The 20,874-nt window shown below is 40.1% G+C and overlaps 1 protein-coding gene across 1 annotated transcript in view; it reads left to right on the top strand.

The window, feature by feature from the left end:
* The window catches only part of NALCN (sodium leak channel, non-selective), a 289,313-nt gene that overhangs the window by 94,386 nt on the left and 174,053 nt on the right, over positions 1-20,874 (top strand). Inside the window, exon 9 of the mRNA XM_058548440.1 lies at positions 384-470. Coding sequence (XP_058404423.1) covers positions 384-470 — 87 coding nt within the window. The remainder of the gene's footprint in view (positions 1-383; positions 471-20,874) is intronic.

Here is a 20,874-nt window from a genome sequence, read left to right as displayed (position 1 = left end):
TTTGGTGTTCTAATTTTTGTTTTCTCCCAGATCTAATATATAATAATCAATATAATGGGGATAAAATAGCTACTTTGAAGTCTTGTGGAGAAGAATATTTGGGCAATTATATGCAAAGCATATGTAAGGCAGAAAGGACCAGATACACAGCAAGTGCTCAATAAATGTGAGCTCTGATCATTATTCTTGTTGTTATTATTACTATTTCCCTTAAATTTTCAGTGTTAAAATGAACATAATTGGAATGACTCGTTCTAAATATACATCCATGCGAAGACAAATCTTTGATAACATAAAAAATATTAAAAGCTGGAGACATAAAGTTAGAGTTCTTGACGCTCCATATTAAGTGCCTCTGACTCATATCCCTCTTTGTCTTGAAGATGTTTCACGAAGACGCTGCTGGCGGATGGCAGCTGGTGGCTGTGGATGTCAACAAGCCCCAGGGACGTGCTCCAGCCTGCCTCCAGGTGCGATATTTTTAAAACTCATCCAACAAAGGTCTTTGACTTTTATTTTATACAAGGAAATCCGCAGCTCTCCAAGCTCTAGACCTGCCCGAATTTATGGTTCTGGAGTCAGGGACAGTATTTTACTCCATCCTGTATTCCCAGGACCTAGCATTGTTTTAGATAGACAGTAGGGGTTTGGTAAATTTCTGGTGAATGAATGCATACAGGTAATAGCATGCCAGCAGTATTGAATCAGTGAAGAATTTTGTTGTCATATTAAATCTTTTAAAAGTATTCTTCCACAAAGGCCTGAGTTATTTGGGGGTGGGTGGTCACAATCACAATTCACTTAATTGAGTACCTTGATTGGGTACCTTAATTGAGTACCTGGGAAAGAATATCTTTAATAGCTAGTCTGTTGTGCATCTGCAAGCTCTCCAAACGTGAGGTAATAAAGGTGCTTCTTTGACAAAGTGCACCTGTAGCAAATAGGAGGCGATGGGATTGCAGGGGGGCCCAGAGTCCTGGGAAGTGGTGAGGGGACGAGCGAGCCATCAGGTCTTGGCCTGTGCACTTTCTGGACTTATCATCTGCTCTGAGCTCCTCCTGAAGCCCGATAACCTCCTTTTCTTTGATGGACCTCACTGGCATCTTTTGCTTTGTTCCCCTTTCCTGCCCCCAAATGTCATTAATTCTTATTCAAAACCGTGTCACCTACCCCAGAGCAGCTTCTCTGCCACTCCACGGTAGTTTCACTGTCTCCATTTCCCTCCTCTTCACGGGCGAGAAATCTAGCAGCCCCATCTTGAGAACAGACAACTGATTCTTCCTCCTGGAGAATTTTATTTTCTTCACTCTCTTCTGTTTTCAGTTACAAATCCTCTTCACAGAGGGGCTGCTTTTTATATTTCTTCATATTCCCCGCCCCCCCATAATTGGGGGAAGGGATTTTCATGTGCTTCAGAATGAGAACACCTTCTTTCTTTCTTTTGGATCTTTCTCCAGGTGGGGGTTCGTTGTGCATTTCAAAGATTGGTGCATAAGATGCAAAATATTTTACTCTGAACCGTCACTGTGGGCTCCATTTATATGGCCATTTAATCATATGTGTAGTTACGTGTTTCTATCAGTTAAAAGGATGGAGGGGAAAAAGAGGAAGAGTTTACAATCAATATTGATAATATTTAATATTATTTTGTGGTTCTCTTTCTGTCATACATTTAACAGTGACAATGCTGCTAGTAATCCAATTACTACAACTACCTCAACATCTACTATTGCTACCAATAGTAACAACAATAACAATTGTAGGAGCAGCTTCTTGCCTAAAAAGCACTTTCACTTATGTTATGCAGGATTCCATCAGCTGATATTTACTGACACTAAGATAGTCCTGAACAGGACAAGCACAGCCCCTATCTTCTTGGAGCTGACAGGGTACTTCAGGGTGGGAGGAGAAAACCAGCATTGAACTAGCAATTACAAGAGTAATAGGGATTTTAAAGAAGTAATGCAGGATGGTATGGGATTTGGGAATCCTCTCTCCTCATCCAAGAGGTCAGGGAAGGTCCTCATGAGGTGGTGGTATTTAACCCGAGGCCAAGAATGAGGGAGGGAGTGGTTAAGGATGAGGCTCAGTACAGCCCTGTGATGTAGAAAGACTGGCGTGCTCTATCAGCCTTTGTAGATGAGGAAGTAGAGATCCAGAGACCCGGGTGAGTCTCCTGAAGTTACATCTCAACCAGATGGAGAAACCAGGATTTGTACCTGGGCCTTCTGGTTCCTAGTTCCATGCTTTATCCAGCTGAAAAAATATGCCAAAGAAACATGAGTTTGTCATAGAAATAAACTATCAGGCCTGCCATGAGTACTAAATCAGAGTCTTACTGGATGCTGAATACCTTGCTTAAAAATCTATTAAATGTTTGTTAATAGATGCCTTAAGATTGCAACTGGAATTAGGAAGCAAGTTAGCCTCCTTATCACAAAGATTTGAGATGACAAGAGAGAAATGGCAAGGCGGGTGTGATGGAGTGGACAGCACTGAGCAGGGATATAGGAAAATAAATGTCGGCAGAGAGGCGGGTAGATGTTAGAAGGGCGTAGATGTGGCACCTAAGAGCCCTGCGTATTAGACATGTGTTGTGAATAAGGCAGCATGCTTGATAAGTCTTATGCATGATGATACATACGGTTTGTAATGAGGGGAGAAGGAAGTCAGACCATTCAGTGTGAAGGAAGTTCCCTTCAGCTCAGCTTCACACATTTGATTCTAAATCAAGCTTTCCGGAAGGAACCTATTTGAAAGAGTGTAGATGAAAAGTGGGATGGCCAAGACATCGTCTATTTGTAGTGGAGCATGAACTGTGAATAGAGAGAGTGCATTTCCGTGTCTGAGTGAAAATTAATCATGAATTAATTAATTAAAACAGAAAGAAAAGAATTAAGTAAAGAAAAAATTATTTAAATAAAGTGGTCATGAAATACTAGTTGGCTTTTACAAATGATTAATGCCATTTAAAACTAGGTAACAGGAAAATTTTCATCTGAACCATCCGCTCACTCACTGTGTAGGATTATAATGATATCTCCCCTTCAAGGACAAACAGTAGCGTATATCACTTCTTTTTATTTTTAAAATAAGCAAAACGTGAATATGTTCTCCTACAACATATTTTAAACTATAGAAACAAAATAAAAAGTAAGAGTTGCTTTAATTCCTCCTGACTTATCCTCCCTCATTCCCCTTCCAGAGGTAACTGAGAGGTTAATGTTAAGAGCCAGTTCTTCTAAGACCCTTTATTCCTGCATTTACACATTATGTTTCTCCTAAAACCGCATTTCTGTCCCCAGGAGGTGCCATCATTTTCACAGAGTATTTCTAGAACACTCATCTCTCCCACTCATCCTTCAGAATTCAGCTCAAACATCATCCTCAAAGAACAGATCAGGTACCCTGGTTATATATTCCAAAATCACCCTATACTTTTGTGTTTATCGTAATTTTTTTTTTTTTTTGAGGAAGATCAGCCCTGAGCTAACATCCATGCTAATCCTCCTCTTTTTTTGCTGAGGAAGACCAGCTCTTAGCTAACATCTATTGCCAATCCTCCTCCTTTTTTTTTTTGCCCCCAAAGCCCCAGTAGATAGTTGTATATCATAGCTGCACATCCTTCTAGTTGCTGTATGTGGGACGCGGCCCCAGCATGGCCGGAGAAGCGGTGCGTCGGTGCGCGCTGGGGATCCGAACCCGGGCTGCCAGTAGTGGAGCGCACGCACTTAACCGCTAAGCCACGGGGTCAGCCCATATTGTAATTTTAATAAAATAAATTAAAATGGTATAATTGGTTATTTAATGTCTGTTTCTCCAACCAGAGGAAACTCCATGACGTTAGGGAACATAACGGTCATGGTCACTGCTAGAACTATAGCTGACACATGGAAGAGGCTCAGCTGGTGTTTCCTAAAGGAGAGAACAATCAAGTGAAAGAACACCGCAGCCCCTTCTTGGCTTGTGAAACTACTTATTTGATTTCTCACTTAGAAGCTGTTCTATTTGTCCTCTTGTTCTCGTCTCTGGGAACTAGAAATCGAGTGGATTATGGCAATAATACTCATTTCTATAAAAGCACTCATTCCTAAGTCTAAAACAAGCAGTACCTTGGGAGTTTGTTTTTAGAAGGAACCTCTCAGAGATGTGTGGCTTTGGATAACGTTGGGTACTTTTGCCAGTGCATCCCTTCTGAAACGTGGTGACAGAGGCTCGAGAGAACATAACCCTGACTTCTGTTGTGACGCACTGCTTTCAGAATTCTTTTTATCTTCTTTAGCATGTGAAATCAATAGGTCTATGTTTAGAAATGTTTAGGAATAACATAGTTGAAAAGAACCAAAACCCATTCTTATTTTAACAAAAAAGCAGAATTTTGGGGAATGAAACAATTGAACAGCTGTAATTAAATTGAGGTCATAATTTTGCAACTGTTGAAAGGAATTAGAAAAATTAGGTATCAACATATCTGAGAGATGGCATCCTGGTGACCCAGAGTCCCCATTTGAGTATTAGGAATTGCTGGTTTTGTCCTGAGAGTGGGACTTTGTTTTGAAATTTGACCCCAACTTTAAAAAACAGTATTTTGCATGAAAACCCATATATCCTACTGCTTTTGTAAAACAGAAAGATCTGGCAACACAGGGTTCTCACTCCCACATGGCTATAATTGGTTGGATCTGGGTGATGGCTGCCCCATTGGTCTGGGCACAGAGTCTCCATCTCCCCCTCAGTCTCCTAATACTCCATGTTGTCCCCGCAGCACTACAAATGAGTGTTTTATTTATCCATGGATTTGCACAGTTTTCTCAGAGTAGAAAAATATTTCTCTTTCTCCAGGACTCTATGGTGGGAAAATAAATAAATAATAAATTCATAAATACATAAATATATAAATGCATGAGTGAAGGAATAAATTGTTTGCAGGAAGAAAGGCGAAATGCACCCGTTTCCTTGTAGAAGTGAAGAAAGTACTTACTGTGCACCTCTGTGTTTAATGCATGACTCTGCTTTGCTCCTTTATGGTACCTGCTGGGTCTTGGGAGCCATTTGTTCGGGTGATCCATGAAATAATTTACAGTAGTGTGACATTAGGTCACAAAGATGGTGTCATAGTAAGTAGTGCATAAATTTCAATTAGTATTCCAAAATAGCCTTTCCATAAATTTTATGTTTTCAAAATTTCAAAATAAAATTATAGCTCAGCATAAATGGCAACTGGCTCAAATTCCTCTGCAAATGAAGGACATTTAAAAATTATCTCTCTCCTCATTTCAGGTGAAATTACTTTAGATTCACTAACTTTCTTCATTGGTACAATGTCTTATATTTTTACTTCCTTTTATGCTTCCTGTAAATAGTCTGATTTGTTGGCGTGAACATCTATCTGTCTTCCCCACCAACTATGAGTAATTAAGTAATTTAATAAGATAAGATTGATCGATGTGACTTAATCTTCCCTACTGCTGTTAAACTAAATACACGATGTCACTGACGCTTCTATGATTCTGGGTGTTTGATGTGTAATAGTTTATTTTTTCTCTCTCTCTCTGTACGTATGTATGTATGTATCTACCTATATAAAAGATATATATGTATCTTTGACATTTTTTTACAAGAGTAAATCTTTGAGGATTTTATATATATATATTCCAGTAAGCAGTGATTAAGATCTGAGCAATAGGAACAACTTTTTTTTATTGTTTCCCTACATTCCTACACATATACACACATATTTCACCCTATTTCAAATGTTGCGATCATTGTGTTTCTGCTCCCTCTTTACATATATTGAATATGGAGCTATCAAATGAATTAGGGCACTTAGAGATCTTCTGACTCTTCTACAGAATAATAGGCTCCATAGAGCCATTTATAGAGGGAAAAAACAGGCACCTTTGGTCTGTAATTTGAAACTCTACAAATTCCATTCTATATTCTGAGACACAAATTATAAGTATAATCATAGCCATAATTGTAATCATAATGGGAGTCATATGCATGCATGCAGGGAAAGGATCTGGCACCCTTAGGATAGTCTTTTCTGCTTTTATAGTAAATGAAAATACATATACTCTTAAATTTAATTGCAAAACCGCAAGTTCAGAGCAGGAGGACAAGCCAGAACTGTACTGTTGACCTGGTGGGTTATGTGTGGCGAGCTCTCTGATGCCCCTTGTTCAGATTTTTAGTTAATTAACTTAATGTGAATGAAGTTAATTTTGCTGGGACATTTTTCATGTTCATCCAGTTATGAATGAAATTCATGCCATATTTAAAAAGGAACTTAGCTATTGTAATTCTGTGCAGTTCCTAATAAGTTCATTCCTAAGTTAAGAACAAATGAGCTAATGTCCTGTAGCCCCTGATGCACCCCCTCGGTCCTGCCTGGAGTGTCTTTCTGCTTCTTTCTCTGCTTCCCTGTGCACTGCTGATATTCTCCTAGTCTGGGGTCCCACCCTGCCTGCCTTTGGTCCTTACTTTGGGAACGAGATGGCTGGAAGTGACAAGGAAAGCCTGAGAACATGGGGAAGCCAAACCCCACACCTGGTTTCCTCTTCTTTTTGTGCTACAACTGCCTCCAGCCCGTCTCCTGCATGACCCCCTCTCACGCCTGCCTCCCCAGCTACAGACATCTTCACTTCCTTCTATGGAGTAATCCCCAGTACAGCATCTTGCCTGAGGGAGAACACGTCACACGATTGTAGCCTCTTAGAGAAGAGGCTGTGGAGACAGATGAATTTCAGCTATGCTCCTTCTTAGTATGACCTTGGGCATATTACTATAAAATGGGGATAATAATACCTTCTTCTTCAGCTTGTGAGAATTAAGTGAGTATTTATGTCCTAGTCAAGAATCATTTGATCACAAGGGACAAACCTTATGCTCACAGGGAGCATTTGTTGCGAGTGTCATCAGGGCTACCAGGCGACTATGCTTTTGTTGCCTTTCTCTTGATCTCTGTTTGGGCCACATGATTTCTCATCTTTGTTTTGGTCTGTACATCTGCCTCTATTTTTCTCCTTGAAGACTAGGTTTATTCTGTTTCTTGCGTATTGCACAAATATGGCAGATTGTGACTGAGTCAGTAACCTCCCAATCAGGCATTCTAAAGAGACTCACTAGAAAACATCCCAAGATGAATGTGAAGCTAGGAGAAAACAGGAGACTGGCCAGAGGCAGTAGGTCATGGGAATGGAATGGAAGCTGCAGGTCCACTTAAGCAAAGTATGGGGTTTTCCTACAGCAGAAACTCAAAGTAATTTTCCCTGCTTTTTTTTTTTCTTTTTCCTTTTTTTTTTTTTTGTGAGGAGATCAGCCCTGTGCTCACATCTGCCAATCCTCCTCTTTTTTGGCTGAGGAAGACTGGCCCTAGGCTAACATCCGTGCCCATTTTCCTCCACTTTATATGGGACGCTGCCACAGCATGGCTTGCCAAGCAGCGTGTTGGTGCGCGCCCGGGATCCGAACCGGCGAACCCTGGGCCACCACAGCAGAGCTCACGGCGCCTAACCACTTGCGTCACTGGGCCGGCCCGGTAATTTTCCCCTCTTAATCCTCTCTGAAAACCTTGCCCCAGTCTCTGCCTATGGGAGCCACTACTCAACACCCTCATGAGCTTTGATCATGAGTAGTGGAAGTTGGCCTCAGTAATTATAACTCAGGGATAGCTTTTCCTATTAAACTTTTAATTCTTACAGGACTTGAAAAGTCTATTGAGGGCTAAATAGGCCATTGTGATCTGACCTGATGCTCAAATCACCTGTAAAATAGTTTCTTTGGAGAAACACCATGTAGTTTCCATGTATTTACAGAGGAATAATTTGTAAATTGGAGCCATTTCATAATATAATATTTAATCATTTCTTTGCATTAAAAATATATTATGAGGGGCCGGCCCGGTGGCGCAAGCGGTTGGGTGCGCGCGCTCCGCTGCGGCGGCCCGGGGTTCGCTGTTTCGGATCCCGGGCGTGCACCAAAGTACTGCTTGGTAAGCCATGTTGTGGCGGCGTCCCATGTAAAGTGGAGGAAGATGGGCACCGATGTTAGCCCAGGGCCGTCTTCCTCAGCAAAAAAAGAGGAGGATTGGCGGATGTTAGCTCAGGGCTGATCTCCTCACAAAAAAAAAAAATATATATATATATATATTATGAAATAATGTGGAAGCACAGATAGGGAGAATACCTATGTATCCACTATTAGAAATAGTAGTAGGGGCCAGCCCAGTGGCGTAGCGGTTAAGTTCTCGCCCTCTGCTTCAGCGGCCCGGGGTTCGCAGGTTCGGATGCTGGGTGTGGACCGACGCACCGCTTATCAAGCCATGCTGTGGCAGACGTCCCATATATCAAGTAGAGGAAGATGGGCACAGATGTTAGCACGGGGCCAATCTTCCTCAGCAAAAAGAGGAAGATTGGCAACAGATATTAGTTCAGAGCTAATCTTCCTCACAAAAAGAAAAAAAATAATAATAGCTACATTTATTCATCACTCACTATGTTTCAGGCACATAGTGTCTTAGAAGTTAAGGGTTCTGATCACCAACTCCAGTGGGGAAGTGTGGTGGGAGTGGGAGCGTTTTCCCACACCAGCAAGCAATTTTCTGACACCAGCTGGGTGTCCTACAACTCAATTCAATTCTGACACTATCTACCTGGAGATAGCATCAAATCCCAAAGGTTAAGGGCTCAGTCCTACAAGACTCCTCCCTCCCCCACTTAGGATGCCCATCGCAAGTTCAGGTTGTCAGCTGGGCTTCAGACCAACCAGCTATAGATTGGAGGTTCCAAGGACCTCCTCCTTGGGTTCAACTAATTTGCTAGAGCAGCTCACAGGACTCAGAGAAAGCTTTTACTTACTAGCTTACTGGTTTATTATAAAACCATATAACTAAGGAACAGTTTTCGAAGGGCAAGGTATGGGGAAAGGGCACAGAGCTTTCCTGTTCTCTGAGCATGCCACTCTCCCACAACCTCCATGTGTTCACCAACCCGGAAGAGCTCTGAACCCAAAATCTCTTTACACTGAAACCAACATGCTACTTTAATCAATAAAATTTCCATAGACAGACATCCCTCTAGATCTGACATATTTGCAAAAAATAAATTAAGGTTCCCTTTGGGTTTTTATGGAGGCTTCATTATGTAGGCATGCTTGGTCAAATCATTGGCTATTGGCGATTGATTTAATCTCCAGCTCCTCTCCTCTCCCCAGAGGTCTGGTGCTGGGACTGAAGGTTCTGAGCCTCTAACCACATAATTGGCTCCTTTGGTGACCAGCCTCCATCCTTAGGTGCTTTCTGAAAGTCACCTCATTAACGTAACAAAAGACATCTTTATGGCTTTCATCATGGGATGCCAAAGGTTTTGGGAGCTCTGTGCCAGAGACCAGGACAAAGACCAAATTTATATTCTTATTATAAATCACAATGTCACAGAGATGTTAAATTATTTAATGCTCATAACAATGCCATGAATGTGGATACTATTATGGTCTCTGTTTAACAAATGAGAAGGTTGAGGCACAGAGAGCTTGAGTAACTTGATGGAGGTCACATAGCTAGTTACTGACTGGGAATTTCATCACAGGCAGTCTACCTCGTATTTTTAACCACTTCGTTTTCATCACTGTATGTTATCCTACCATAAAAATATACCACAATTTGTCCGTTCATTCGTTCATTCTCCTATTGATGGACATTGAGATTATTTTTACTGTTTTGCTATTGAAAACCTTCTAGGACTCTTCCTGTCCATGCCTTTTTGTGCACGTGTGAGAGTTATTTGTGTGTCTATAGTGAGGAGAGCAATTGCTGCGTTCAAGAATGTGGACAACATTAGGCTTTATGAGACTTTGCCTAATGGCTCCCCAGATGGTAGGGCCACTGTTTACTCCTACCAGCAACTTGTAAGAGTTCTCATTGTTTCACATCCTTGTCCACACTTGATGTTATCAGACATTTACACCTAATGGCATGAAATGATAGAGCATAATGTTAAATTCGGATCTTCCTGATTACAGCCAATGGATGTTGCGCATTTTTTTCATGCACGTAGGCCACATATTTTCTGTAGATTGCTTATTCACGTCCATTGCCCATTTATCTATTGATTTTTCCAAATGATTTTCAGAAATCCTGTGCAATTCTAAAGGGCGTATCACTTCTGTCTAACTGAGAAGACATTAAAACATTGGAGAGATAAGTCCAAAATATTAATGCTTGACATACGGATGCACATTTTACACCTCCACCATCTTCAGGCAATAACGCAATTCTTTTATGTGGTATTAACAAAACCACTTAGAAAGTTTCTTCAGTGTTTCCTTAAAGTGTGAATCTCAGCAAAGTGAAAAGTTCTAATTGACTCTTTTAGCATCAGCCAGTTACTTAGCTGTTTAAACTCTATTTTAGTGTAAGCAGCAGCTGAGTGAAGAGGTCACCCTAATGCATGATGCATGGAATTCTGCTAAATTGGAACCTCATTTGTCAGCTGCTGCTGTGACAAGCTGTTTGTCTCCTGCCTCTCAGGTAGTAGTTTTCATCTCTTGACAGTTTGACAGATGTGGCTGCACAGTTTTGAGCCATCTTCCAACACACGCCCAGTGATCTATTATCGCAAAGAAAGTCCCTGACAAGAAAATGAAAGTTTGCATGAGACCTGGTATGCTCTCGCTCAGTTTCTCTCTGCTAACATCCCATCATGTGCCTCCTTCTGTAAAGAATAGAGATAATGGGCTCTTACCATAAGTAGGTCAAATTGTGGCGAAATTATTACTATAGTGTTTTAATGCTTTTTGAGAAAATTTCCATTGAAGGCGAAGACTGGGGGAGGTGGACTGTGTGATATGTGTATTTCAAGTGATGAAGTGACATCCTAGGCACTTCTTAAATGTTTGTCTTCTTAATGAACCTTCCCACTTACTGACAGATGATTTCAAGGATTGAGCCCATGAGAACTTAAGTTCCATCCACAAGCAAACCTTTATACCTAAAGACCAATGTGAGAAGACAGTGTGGTCCAGCTAAGACAGTGTGGCCTAGGAGAACCTGAAACAATTTGCTAAATCTCCCAGAGCCTCAGTTTCCTGACGTGAAAAACGAGGATAATAACATTTCTCAGGGTTTTGTAAGAATTAGGGGTAATGCGCATAAAATACCTAGCGTGGTGTATGGGATGCCGTGGGTCACTCAGTCTGTAGAAATGATTAGCATTACTGTTAGCATATCTTCCCACACCGTTCACTCTCTCAGAGGATTCTTTTCATTTCCAGGAAGTCAGCTCTCATGTACACCCATAGTCCAGGGACTTCACAGCCTTTAGTTCTAGCTCTGCTTTCTGAGTCTGAGAGGTGTATGTCTAAACCTCCAGCAGGTGTTTCCAGGTGCTCTCATGGACACATCACCCCTCTCATATTGAAAACCAAATGCACCTCTCCCCTACTCATTCCCATGTAGAAATCAGGCTTTTCCTGAAACCTGTACACCAACCTATAATGCACCCCTCTTCAGCCTCCCCAAATCCGGTCTGTCTTCAATTCTGTCATTAATTCAGTCTTTTGAATTTCTTTGAATCATCCCCTCCACTCCATCCTAATGTCCGTACCCTCAAATCAGGTCACACAAAGCTTCCTCAACACAGTGACCTCTTGACTCCTTGTTTATATTGGGGTCACTTTCTTCTCTACTTCCAGTTGCTTCCGTTGTAGCTTTCACATGATAAGTGCTTAGCAAATATTTGGGGGATTATATGCTAATGTACACATGCACGTGCTTTCATGGACAGAACAACACAGCCTCACACACAGCAGACACAAATTCTTACTCTCCTCTTATGCAAACGTGAGTGATCCCTCCCCCAAACATGTGCGTGCACACATGTTCGTCTTCAATTTCTAACAACAGAACACGAAACAGTTGGCTTGGAGGAAAAGTTTTAGGGGAAAAAAGGAATAAAAAAATTATTCTGTAACAACTTGAAATGAGAATTAAGAACAGGGAGAATAAAATAGCTAAAGGTAAAACAGCACAAACAAAAGGTGTAAGAAGGTAGCTGAAAGGTTATTTGAAAAAGACCTATTGTAGTCTTGAAACCAGTTATGGCTAAATCAGCTAAAGAGAGGAGTCCTTTGTGTAAATCTTCAGTTCTAAATATTCCATATAGATCTATTTAAATATATATATATTCTCTATATATTTAGTATATTATATATATGTGTTTCAAATAATAATTATATTCAAAATAGAAACCAGACTAGAATATTTAAATAAAAAGTAAGATAAAATTATGAGTGCTATTTTTATTTATTTACCCATCTATTTTACTCTTGGTTAAATGGTTTTGCGTCTTTGATTTTTTTTAGCCTCATTGGAAGAAAGAAATATTCAGAACATCTTAAAATTATTTGCGTTTTAGATTATCTCAAACTGAATTTCTATATCATTGTATATTTTCACCTTCCAGTTTGAATAAGTCCTATGAGTCTTCAGTATTTACATTCATATTAATCAAGAGACATTTACTAACTTATGCCAATCATTCATAAAATAGTCTTTGGAGACAAATTTCCATCATATATTTGTTGCATTGTCACTTTTGGAAAAAATGAAGCATACATTGTTCTTCTTACAAATCTTGATTTCTGGCGTTAAATATACAACCCTCTTTAAAATCATCAGCTAGCGTTTGAAGTTACCATGTATTTTCTCAGTGCTCAACACAGTCACTGTAATTGAAGGGTTTGGAGGAGCAGTGTGACTCTTTCCGTGCCATAAGGCTAATGACAAGGTTTGGACAAAGTAAAAAACTTCAGTCATTTCATATTTGGTGTATTTCTTGTATATTTTTTCAATCCTTTAAATTTGTTTTTTATCTTTCCTAAGTACTTTAAATATCTCAAAATCAGTGTCCCACCTCAAGATACTATACAGCTCAAAAAGTTTTATTTCTGCATTCATCAAATGAAACAATCTAAGTCCTGCATGGTGTTAGATATACAATTTACTAAAAAAAAAGAGCTATTTACTTTCATTTTTGAATTTGTAATTTCTCTCTTGAATTTAAAACAACAGTTTCATGTTCACCTGCCCACCATTTAATACCAAAAATAAACATAAACATATAAAAGTAAATATCAAGTGATTCTAGACATAGACATTTTAATTAGCTACGGGAATGTCAGTTCAAGTATCTTCAAAGTTCTTAAAACCATCATGGTTTAGGGTCCTCTGTCTAGCAGCCCTATTGTAGCCCATTCTAATTTCTCACTAAAGTACTCATAAAGACAAGGAAAAAAGAAAAACTCACATAATACTGATGACTAAGACTAAGAAAGCATCTTTGTGAAAATCTGGCGAGACTATTCAGTAACTATATGGTTGGTGGAGCTCTAGGGAGGAAAATAGAAAATTTTAGTGCCTGCACTCTGGCATTTTACTTATAATACTTGACTGTAAGTCAGAATCAAAGGATCATGAGGAAGGGACAGCCCAGGTGACCATCGCTGAGAGAGGCTTATGGCTGGAGTACCTGCAGTGACCTCCTGGGCCGACCATCACTCTGGGTCCTGTTGTGCCCAAAGGTGAATGGTGCAGCTTCTTGAAATATACAAAGAGAAGATGATATTACTTGAAACAACAAGATTCTATTACTGGAACTTAGGTGCCCTAATCTGTTCTACTCACTTTGCATTAATACTTCTGAAAAATAGAGTCAAGAGTGAGAGGGTCTTAGGGCCATCATCCAGTTTGGGGCATCCCTCTTATCAAAGATGTTGTCAAGCCACCTTGGGGGAGGCTGCCCTTCTGCAGCTTAGCCTCTGGTCCAGCCAGCTGTGTCCAGAGTACCAGTGTAGCTTTCATTTAATACAGGAGATAGAGAAATGTATAGAAGAGATCCCTTTGAGGTTCCTTCCCTTAGGAGGAAGCAGAAAATGCTTCATGACCAATTCAGTACATGGGGAAAATCAAGTCCTGTCAGAAACTATCGTTGAATCTACTGTGTGTCCAACATCAAAGGAACTCAGGACTGAAGTCTAAAGGAACACAAGGCTAAAAATATTACTAGTGTGCTTTTGTTTCCGTCTTATGCTGCTCTTCTTCCAGACACCAGGGAATGTGAGAGAAAAGTATTGTGGAAGAACTAATACTTTGATTTTTATTATTATCCGTGTCCAGAAAAGTAAGCAAGGCCAACACTTTATTGTTGCAAAGCCAAGATTTTAGCATTTTCATTCCTGATTATTTTTTCAAATGTCAATAATGAAGTCATGTAGGGGCATTAACTTCTTAATCCTTAAATTATAGTTTAGCTAATTGAAAGGTTTTTGTACATGTCTTCATTTACTTCTCCTTTATCCCACTAATCCATAAATGTATGGCCCCAAAGTGTGAGGAAACAAGGAGATATTAAGTAGTTTTCCATAAGATATTTTAAATTGTGAATATTCATTCTGACATTGTACTCTGGAAAATACACGTTGTCCTTAATTGAAACTTTCATAAACAAAATACGCCATGGTTTAAATCAATTCAAGACAGGCAATTATATTGGACAGGTAATGGAAAAAGCTCCATTTTGATTATTCCTTACTTCAACTGATATATCCAGATCCCTATAGTCTTAATGACAGTCTTCCAATGCCTCCAATGGCTTTTTTGTGTGCCTTATAAAGTGTAAGTGAGACATCATATCTATGTGAGTGCCCTTGCATTATGGATCAGGATGAGTCTCTAAGTATCAGAATGGGATGATATATATATTTCTGGCCCAGCCTAGAGTAACAAGGGCAAGCAGCTTGAGAAAACCCATTAAATGGTCAACTCTTCCCACAAGGGTCATTATGTATAATTAGAACATGAGTTTTCAAATAGCCCACAACAGATTACCACTCCAAGGGGATGCCAGAGAGCCAGGGCAGCTGGGTAGGGGGCAGCGGTATGATTGCAAATGTTTAAAATGTTTAACAACCATCTTGCAGTGGGGGAGTCCTGACTGATAGCATTGCTAATTTCCATGGTGTAAATGCTCCCACCATGGCCAGTTTCAAGTGAACAACAGCAACAAGGTTGCTGAACATGAAGTCGGGGAGAGATGCACACAATTGCCACTCCAGCACACCACGGGTGAGGCCAACTGTGTTCACCTGCAAGCAAAGGTGGCATATACGTATATACATCTACGTATATATACAAACGTATTGTAACAGTTTCCTTGCAAAAACTTATCCTTTGATGACCTCATCTGAAGCACATAGTTGCACCGTAGAGTGGAAGAGAGAATTTGGAGAAGACGTACCCTTTCTTAATTGTCCCTTCCAAAGTGACACATCACTTCCATTTCCATTCCAGTGTTGAGAATCACTCATATTGCCCCACTATGATGCTAATAGGCTGGGTAATGTCATTTAGCTATGTGCCCAGGATGAGAAAACCGGTTTGGTGGGTATATTAGTTAGCTTTTGCTAAACAACAAGCCACCCTGAAACTTAGTGGCTTATACAACAGATGCTAAATTTTGCTCATGAATTTGTGGTCAGCTGAATAACGCTGCTGGTCTGAGCCCATCTTAGCTGATTGTGGCTGGGCTCCCTTTTACATCTAGCAGTCAGCTAGCATCTCTGCTTCTGGGGCATGGCTGACTGTTGGGGTAAAGGGAATGATGGGCCCCATGGCCGCCATGCAGCAGGCCAGCCTGGAGTGTTAATGTGGTGGCTCTGGATTCCAAGAGCTGCAAGAGTAAGTCGCAACTCACAAGTATGTTCCAGGTCTCTGCTTACATCATCTTTGCTATTGTCTCACTGACCAAAACAAGTCACATGGCTACGTCCAGAGTCACAGTGGGAGGGCACTGCCAAGGCCGTGGATACAGGGAGGTGGGTTCAATTTCAGCTCTACCACACAGGCTAAAAGAAATTTAAAAGTCACTGGCTTATAATAATCAGTCCTTCTTAATGGCATTTCTTTTCCACCGGGCGTATACTTCTTCTCATTAAAATCTAGTTTGTGTTGTAGAGTCAGGAGTTGGAGATTGAAAAATCTTAATAACAGTAATAAATATTTGTGTGGCAATTTATGATTTAACATCTAACCTTGCTCTTACAGAGTAGAGTGAAAGATAGACTCACGCTGGTAAGAGATGCAAGTGTCTTGCTAAACCGCTCTTCCTACAATTGACTTCCACATGGTGGGATTCCCTTGCACACTAACCTAGCTTACTGTCCAGAGAAGAGAACAGACCAGTCAGGACTTGACAGTGGGCAGGATTTTCATGAGTGTCTCAGACTCTCAGTGCCTTTGTGGGAAGTCACTTGTGGATTTCTATCCTCTTGCTCTCCAAGGACATGCCAGAAGCAGGCAGGTGGGACAGGCCGAGTTTGTAAGGACATCCATTGGTTCTGTTTTCAGTATTGATATAAATATATTTCCTTTTTAACACAAATTCTTTATATTGGACAGAATTATTTTGTATGTTGATTATGGAAGTACTGAATATCCAGATGTCTTCTAAATAAGGGAAGTGAAAGGTGTACCATTTGCAAATGGGAGATTTATTTTAGGTTTTGTGCACTTGGTCTTTTACATTATGTTCCTGTTCTTATGCCCGTGGCTCCTATGCAAGATGGTTTCTGAGATTTTCATCTTGTAATTGCATTGTTCTCCAAATATGTTTATTTTGAAATCTAATTAAAACACAACTTTTAGTACGTAGCTGATACAGTCTTCAGTGCATGAAATTTGTTTACCAAAGTAGGATATTTTATTCGCTCAAGCAGCAATTTAAAGAAAGATTTGATTTCTGAGCTATACTATTCATTATCCTAATTTATCCTTATTGTGGCCTCCAAGGCCACGATTTTGATTTGTTGGATGTTTGCCTACAGAGTCTTCAGAATCTTTATAGGAAAAATTACTGAACATATTAGTAGAAATAGCTCCTGTAAAGTACTTAAGCATTCATACCACTAAAAATGAGACAGTCTAAGACCTTTTTGAAAGTCTATAAATTTTCACGGTCCCTCTCAAGATTAGTTATCTCTTCCACTTGATTTCTCGTATTATACCTTCTTACCTTCCCCATAAGTAACTGATTGTATCTCTACCTCTAAATGCTTGGAGTGTTGAAATTTGTAATTTTCAAATACAGTAATAGTTGTAAGAGTTGAGGAGTGCAAGATGCCTGCTGTGGCGTCTATACTATTTAGACTCTATACTAAATAGTCTCATTTATATTCATGTTACAACGTGAGATGTAGATGTTATCACACCCATTTCCCATACAAGAAAACTGAGTCACAGAGATGTTAAATTGTGCACAGTCAAGATTTGAACTCAGCTCAGCCTGTGTTCAAAATTGACATTCTTTGACACCATAGCGATCTTACACCCTTCTGTAAGGAACAGATCGTCTTCAGCTCTCAAATATAAGGTTCACAAACTTATACCTTCTGTTGAATCACAAACACTTGGCGAGGGAGCTGCTTCTCATTCTCCTTTAATATGCAGAGGGGAGTCAGATGCGTTTTGACTGCCTGACAGAAGGCAAGAGAGCACCTGCTTTGGACTCAAAATATCTGAGACTACTTTCTAAGTCTGTGAGCTTGGAAATCTACTTATCCTTTCCTGTTTCTCCACGTGTGAAAGGGGATAACAAAAGTACCTATCTCACGGGTTGTTGAGGATTAAATGAAATTTTTATGTCAGCATGCAGTATGCTTGGGATGAAGCTTGGCACAAGCCAGGCACTCAAATATTAGCTCTTATTTTGCTAATACCTCTTGTTGGTATCGGTTTGAATTGGGTGAGGATCCTGTCCATGTTTGACGTAGACTTCGCAGTCTCTTGAGATCATTCCTTTCACGGTAGGATTCAGAACTAACGTAAAGAAGAGTGACCTTTCTTGTTCTTCTGCTTGAGGTTGGACTCAGTATCGTTGCTCCAGACCCATTGTCTCATTACGCCTTCTGAAACAAGTAAGATGAAAACCTTGGTTGGTATAATGAGTTTATATTTGTAGTGATAAATCTGACAGAGACCCCTGCTGGCAGGTGGCCTTGGGTGGAACCCTTGGGTCAGGTAGAACTTTGGAGCACCGTGCACTTGTACATGGTCATGTTTCATGGGAGATGATTTGAACGGGTGTGTGTCAAAATCGTGAACAGTGATTGTATTAGTTTCCTATTGCTACGGTAGCAAATTACCACAATCTTAGTGACTTAAAACAACACAAATTTATTATTTATAGTTCTACGGGTCAGAAGTCCAAAATGGGTTTTACTGGGCTAAAATCAAGGTGTCAGCAAGGCTGCATTACTTCTGGAGATTCTAGGGAAGAAACTGTTTCCTTACCTCTTTGGAGGCCACCTGCATGCTTAGACTTTATGAAAGAGTCTGTGATGGTGTCTTCATAATACCCTCCCAGTGGTTGAAAAAGCAACACATACTTTTGTCTTCATGAAGCCAAACTGGTGTAGTTGATTTTTGACTTGGAGTTGGAGAGGGGTGTGGTGGTGTATCCTAATGTATTATCATCATATTATAGCCAGTATTTTTATATTCTATTCGGTGATTATAGACTTTTAGAATCATGTAATTGTGAATTTGTAAAAAGTGTTATAGGTCATCCAGTTTAACCTGGGGTATCAAGGAGTATCTGTTACTGCCCAACCTGGGGCTTTCTGCTCGCCGCAAGACATGCCAATAGTCAAGAGGCAAGGTGGTAGGAGAAAAAGGACTTTATTATTACAGCTTGCTAGCAAAAGGGAAGATTGCCTACTCATGTCCAAAAGAACCATCTTAAGGGGGCATAAAATCTTACAGTAGTTATATAGGCCCTTGTGTTATTGGGGAGGGGGTTAGGAATGTTGACCTTATGGTGTTACAGATGAGAGTGCCACACCAGATCTTTCAGTTTTTACTGATGATGGCTGTCAGCATAGATTCTCTGTTCGGGGGTCATCACAATCCTAAGGAATGCACAAAAATGAAGTTATCATCTTATTGCAGCTGGGAGGTACATGCACAAGCAGGGGTTGTAAAATCTACAGAGCAGTTAGATCTCCTGGAGGGTGCATAGCCAGCTAGGTTAGTTTGTCAGAGGTCATTCAAAGTTACAATAGAGTTTTTCTCTTCTACAATATGGCTTCCCTTATGTCAACCTTGTCTTGAGCTGGTATCATATCCTCTATGAAAGAGCCTCTTAAACTTTAAAATGCACATTAATCATTGGGGACCTTGTTCAAAATGCAGATTCTGATTTAGTAGGTCTGCGATAGAGCCTGCCATCCTGCATTTCTTTTTTTCTTTTTTGTGAGGAAGATCAGCCCTGAGCTAACATCCATGCCAATCCTCCTCTTTTTGCTGAGGAAGACCGGCCCTGAGCTAACATCTGTTGCCAATCCTCCTCTTTTTTTTTCCCTTTTTCTCCCCAAAGCCCCAGTAGATAGTTGTATGTCATAGTTGCACATCCTTCTAGTTGCTGTATGTGGGCCACCTCAGCATGGCTGGACAGGCGGTGTGTGGATGCGTGCCCGGGATCCGAACCCGGGCCACCAGTATTGGAGAGCACACTTAACCACTAAGCCGTGGGGCCAGCCCCCCTGCATTTCTAATACACTCCGAGGAAGCTGCTGGTCCAGGGACCACCCTTTGAGTAGCAGGGCTCCTGAGCATTCCTGACAGATATGGCTGCCTTGAGGATGATTCAGTTATAGTTGCTTCTTCATATTTTGGTAATTCCAACTGTCACATCCAGAAATCGGTAGTTCTTGGATCAAAGCCAAGCTAAAAATATATGTAAAACTTTCTGATTTTTTTTAGAAATATAAACCAAAATGACATTGCAATTGAAGAGAACTTTAAAACATTGAATGCATATGCAGAATCTGAAGAGTCTTATATTAAATATCTATATAAATATATAGATATATACACATATATGTATATAAATGTATATACACACACATACATACATACCTGCATATGTATGTGTGTGTTTATATCTAGGTATATATAGTCTACATCCACAATAAATAATACAGTTGTGAAAATCTTGTTATATAATATTTTGTGGCACTGACTCAACTTTAACACTTTCCTTTATGTTAATTTTTATAAGAAAATAAAAAATTGAAGGGTATAGATTTGGACTGCCTGTAGATATAAGCATGAGTCTAAAGACACTGTTGCCAGCCCTTCTACGTTAATGGAGACCAATAGCTAGTTTCAAACACTGGTTGCACTGAATTGAGTTGAAGTAGTCCACGTCACTAGCTCTAACTTTAAAGCTAGAGTTACTGGTTTAAATATTTAAATTTAGCAACTGCACATACTGATCACCTTAATTCTTATTTAATATTTGAAAGTGATTACTTTGGAGAAAGCCAGCTAAGCAATGGTGATTATAGTGTATCAAAATCCATTGTAAGTGATTATTTTAATGACTCTGTACCAACAGGGACACGTAGACACTCAGACAAAAAACAACCTAATTATAATGACAGCACCAAAGTGAAGCTGTGACAGTTACAAAACCAATGTAAAAGTTTTTTGACAGCCATGGCTGAAAGCTTTGTTTGGACCTTTCAGTAATAACGGTTTACTTAAGACATAAATTCACAGCTAAGGAAAATAGAAAGAGAAAGTTGTGGCTTTTCTGTCATGCAGATAAAGTGGAAATCAGTTGAAATGTTTTTTTTTTTTTTTTTTTTTTTTTTTTTTTTTTTTTTGTGAGGAGATCAGCCCTGAGCTAACATCCGCCAATCCTCCTCTTTTTTTGCTGAGGAAGACGGCCCTGGGCCAACATCCGTGCCCACCTTCCTCCACTTTACATGGGACGCCGCCACAGCATGGCTCACCAACCAGTGCGTCGGTGCGCGCCC

Source organism: Diceros bicornis, chromosome 9 (assembly GCF_020826845.1).
Source record: "Diceros bicornis minor isolate mBicDic1 chromosome 9, mDicBic1.mat.cur, whole genome shotgun sequence".
In the NCBI taxonomy this organism is placed as follows: Eukaryota; Metazoa; Chordata; class Mammalia; order Perissodactyla; family Rhinocerotidae; genus Diceros; species Diceros bicornis.
This window is presented reverse-complemented; position numbering and strand designations above follow the sequence as displayed.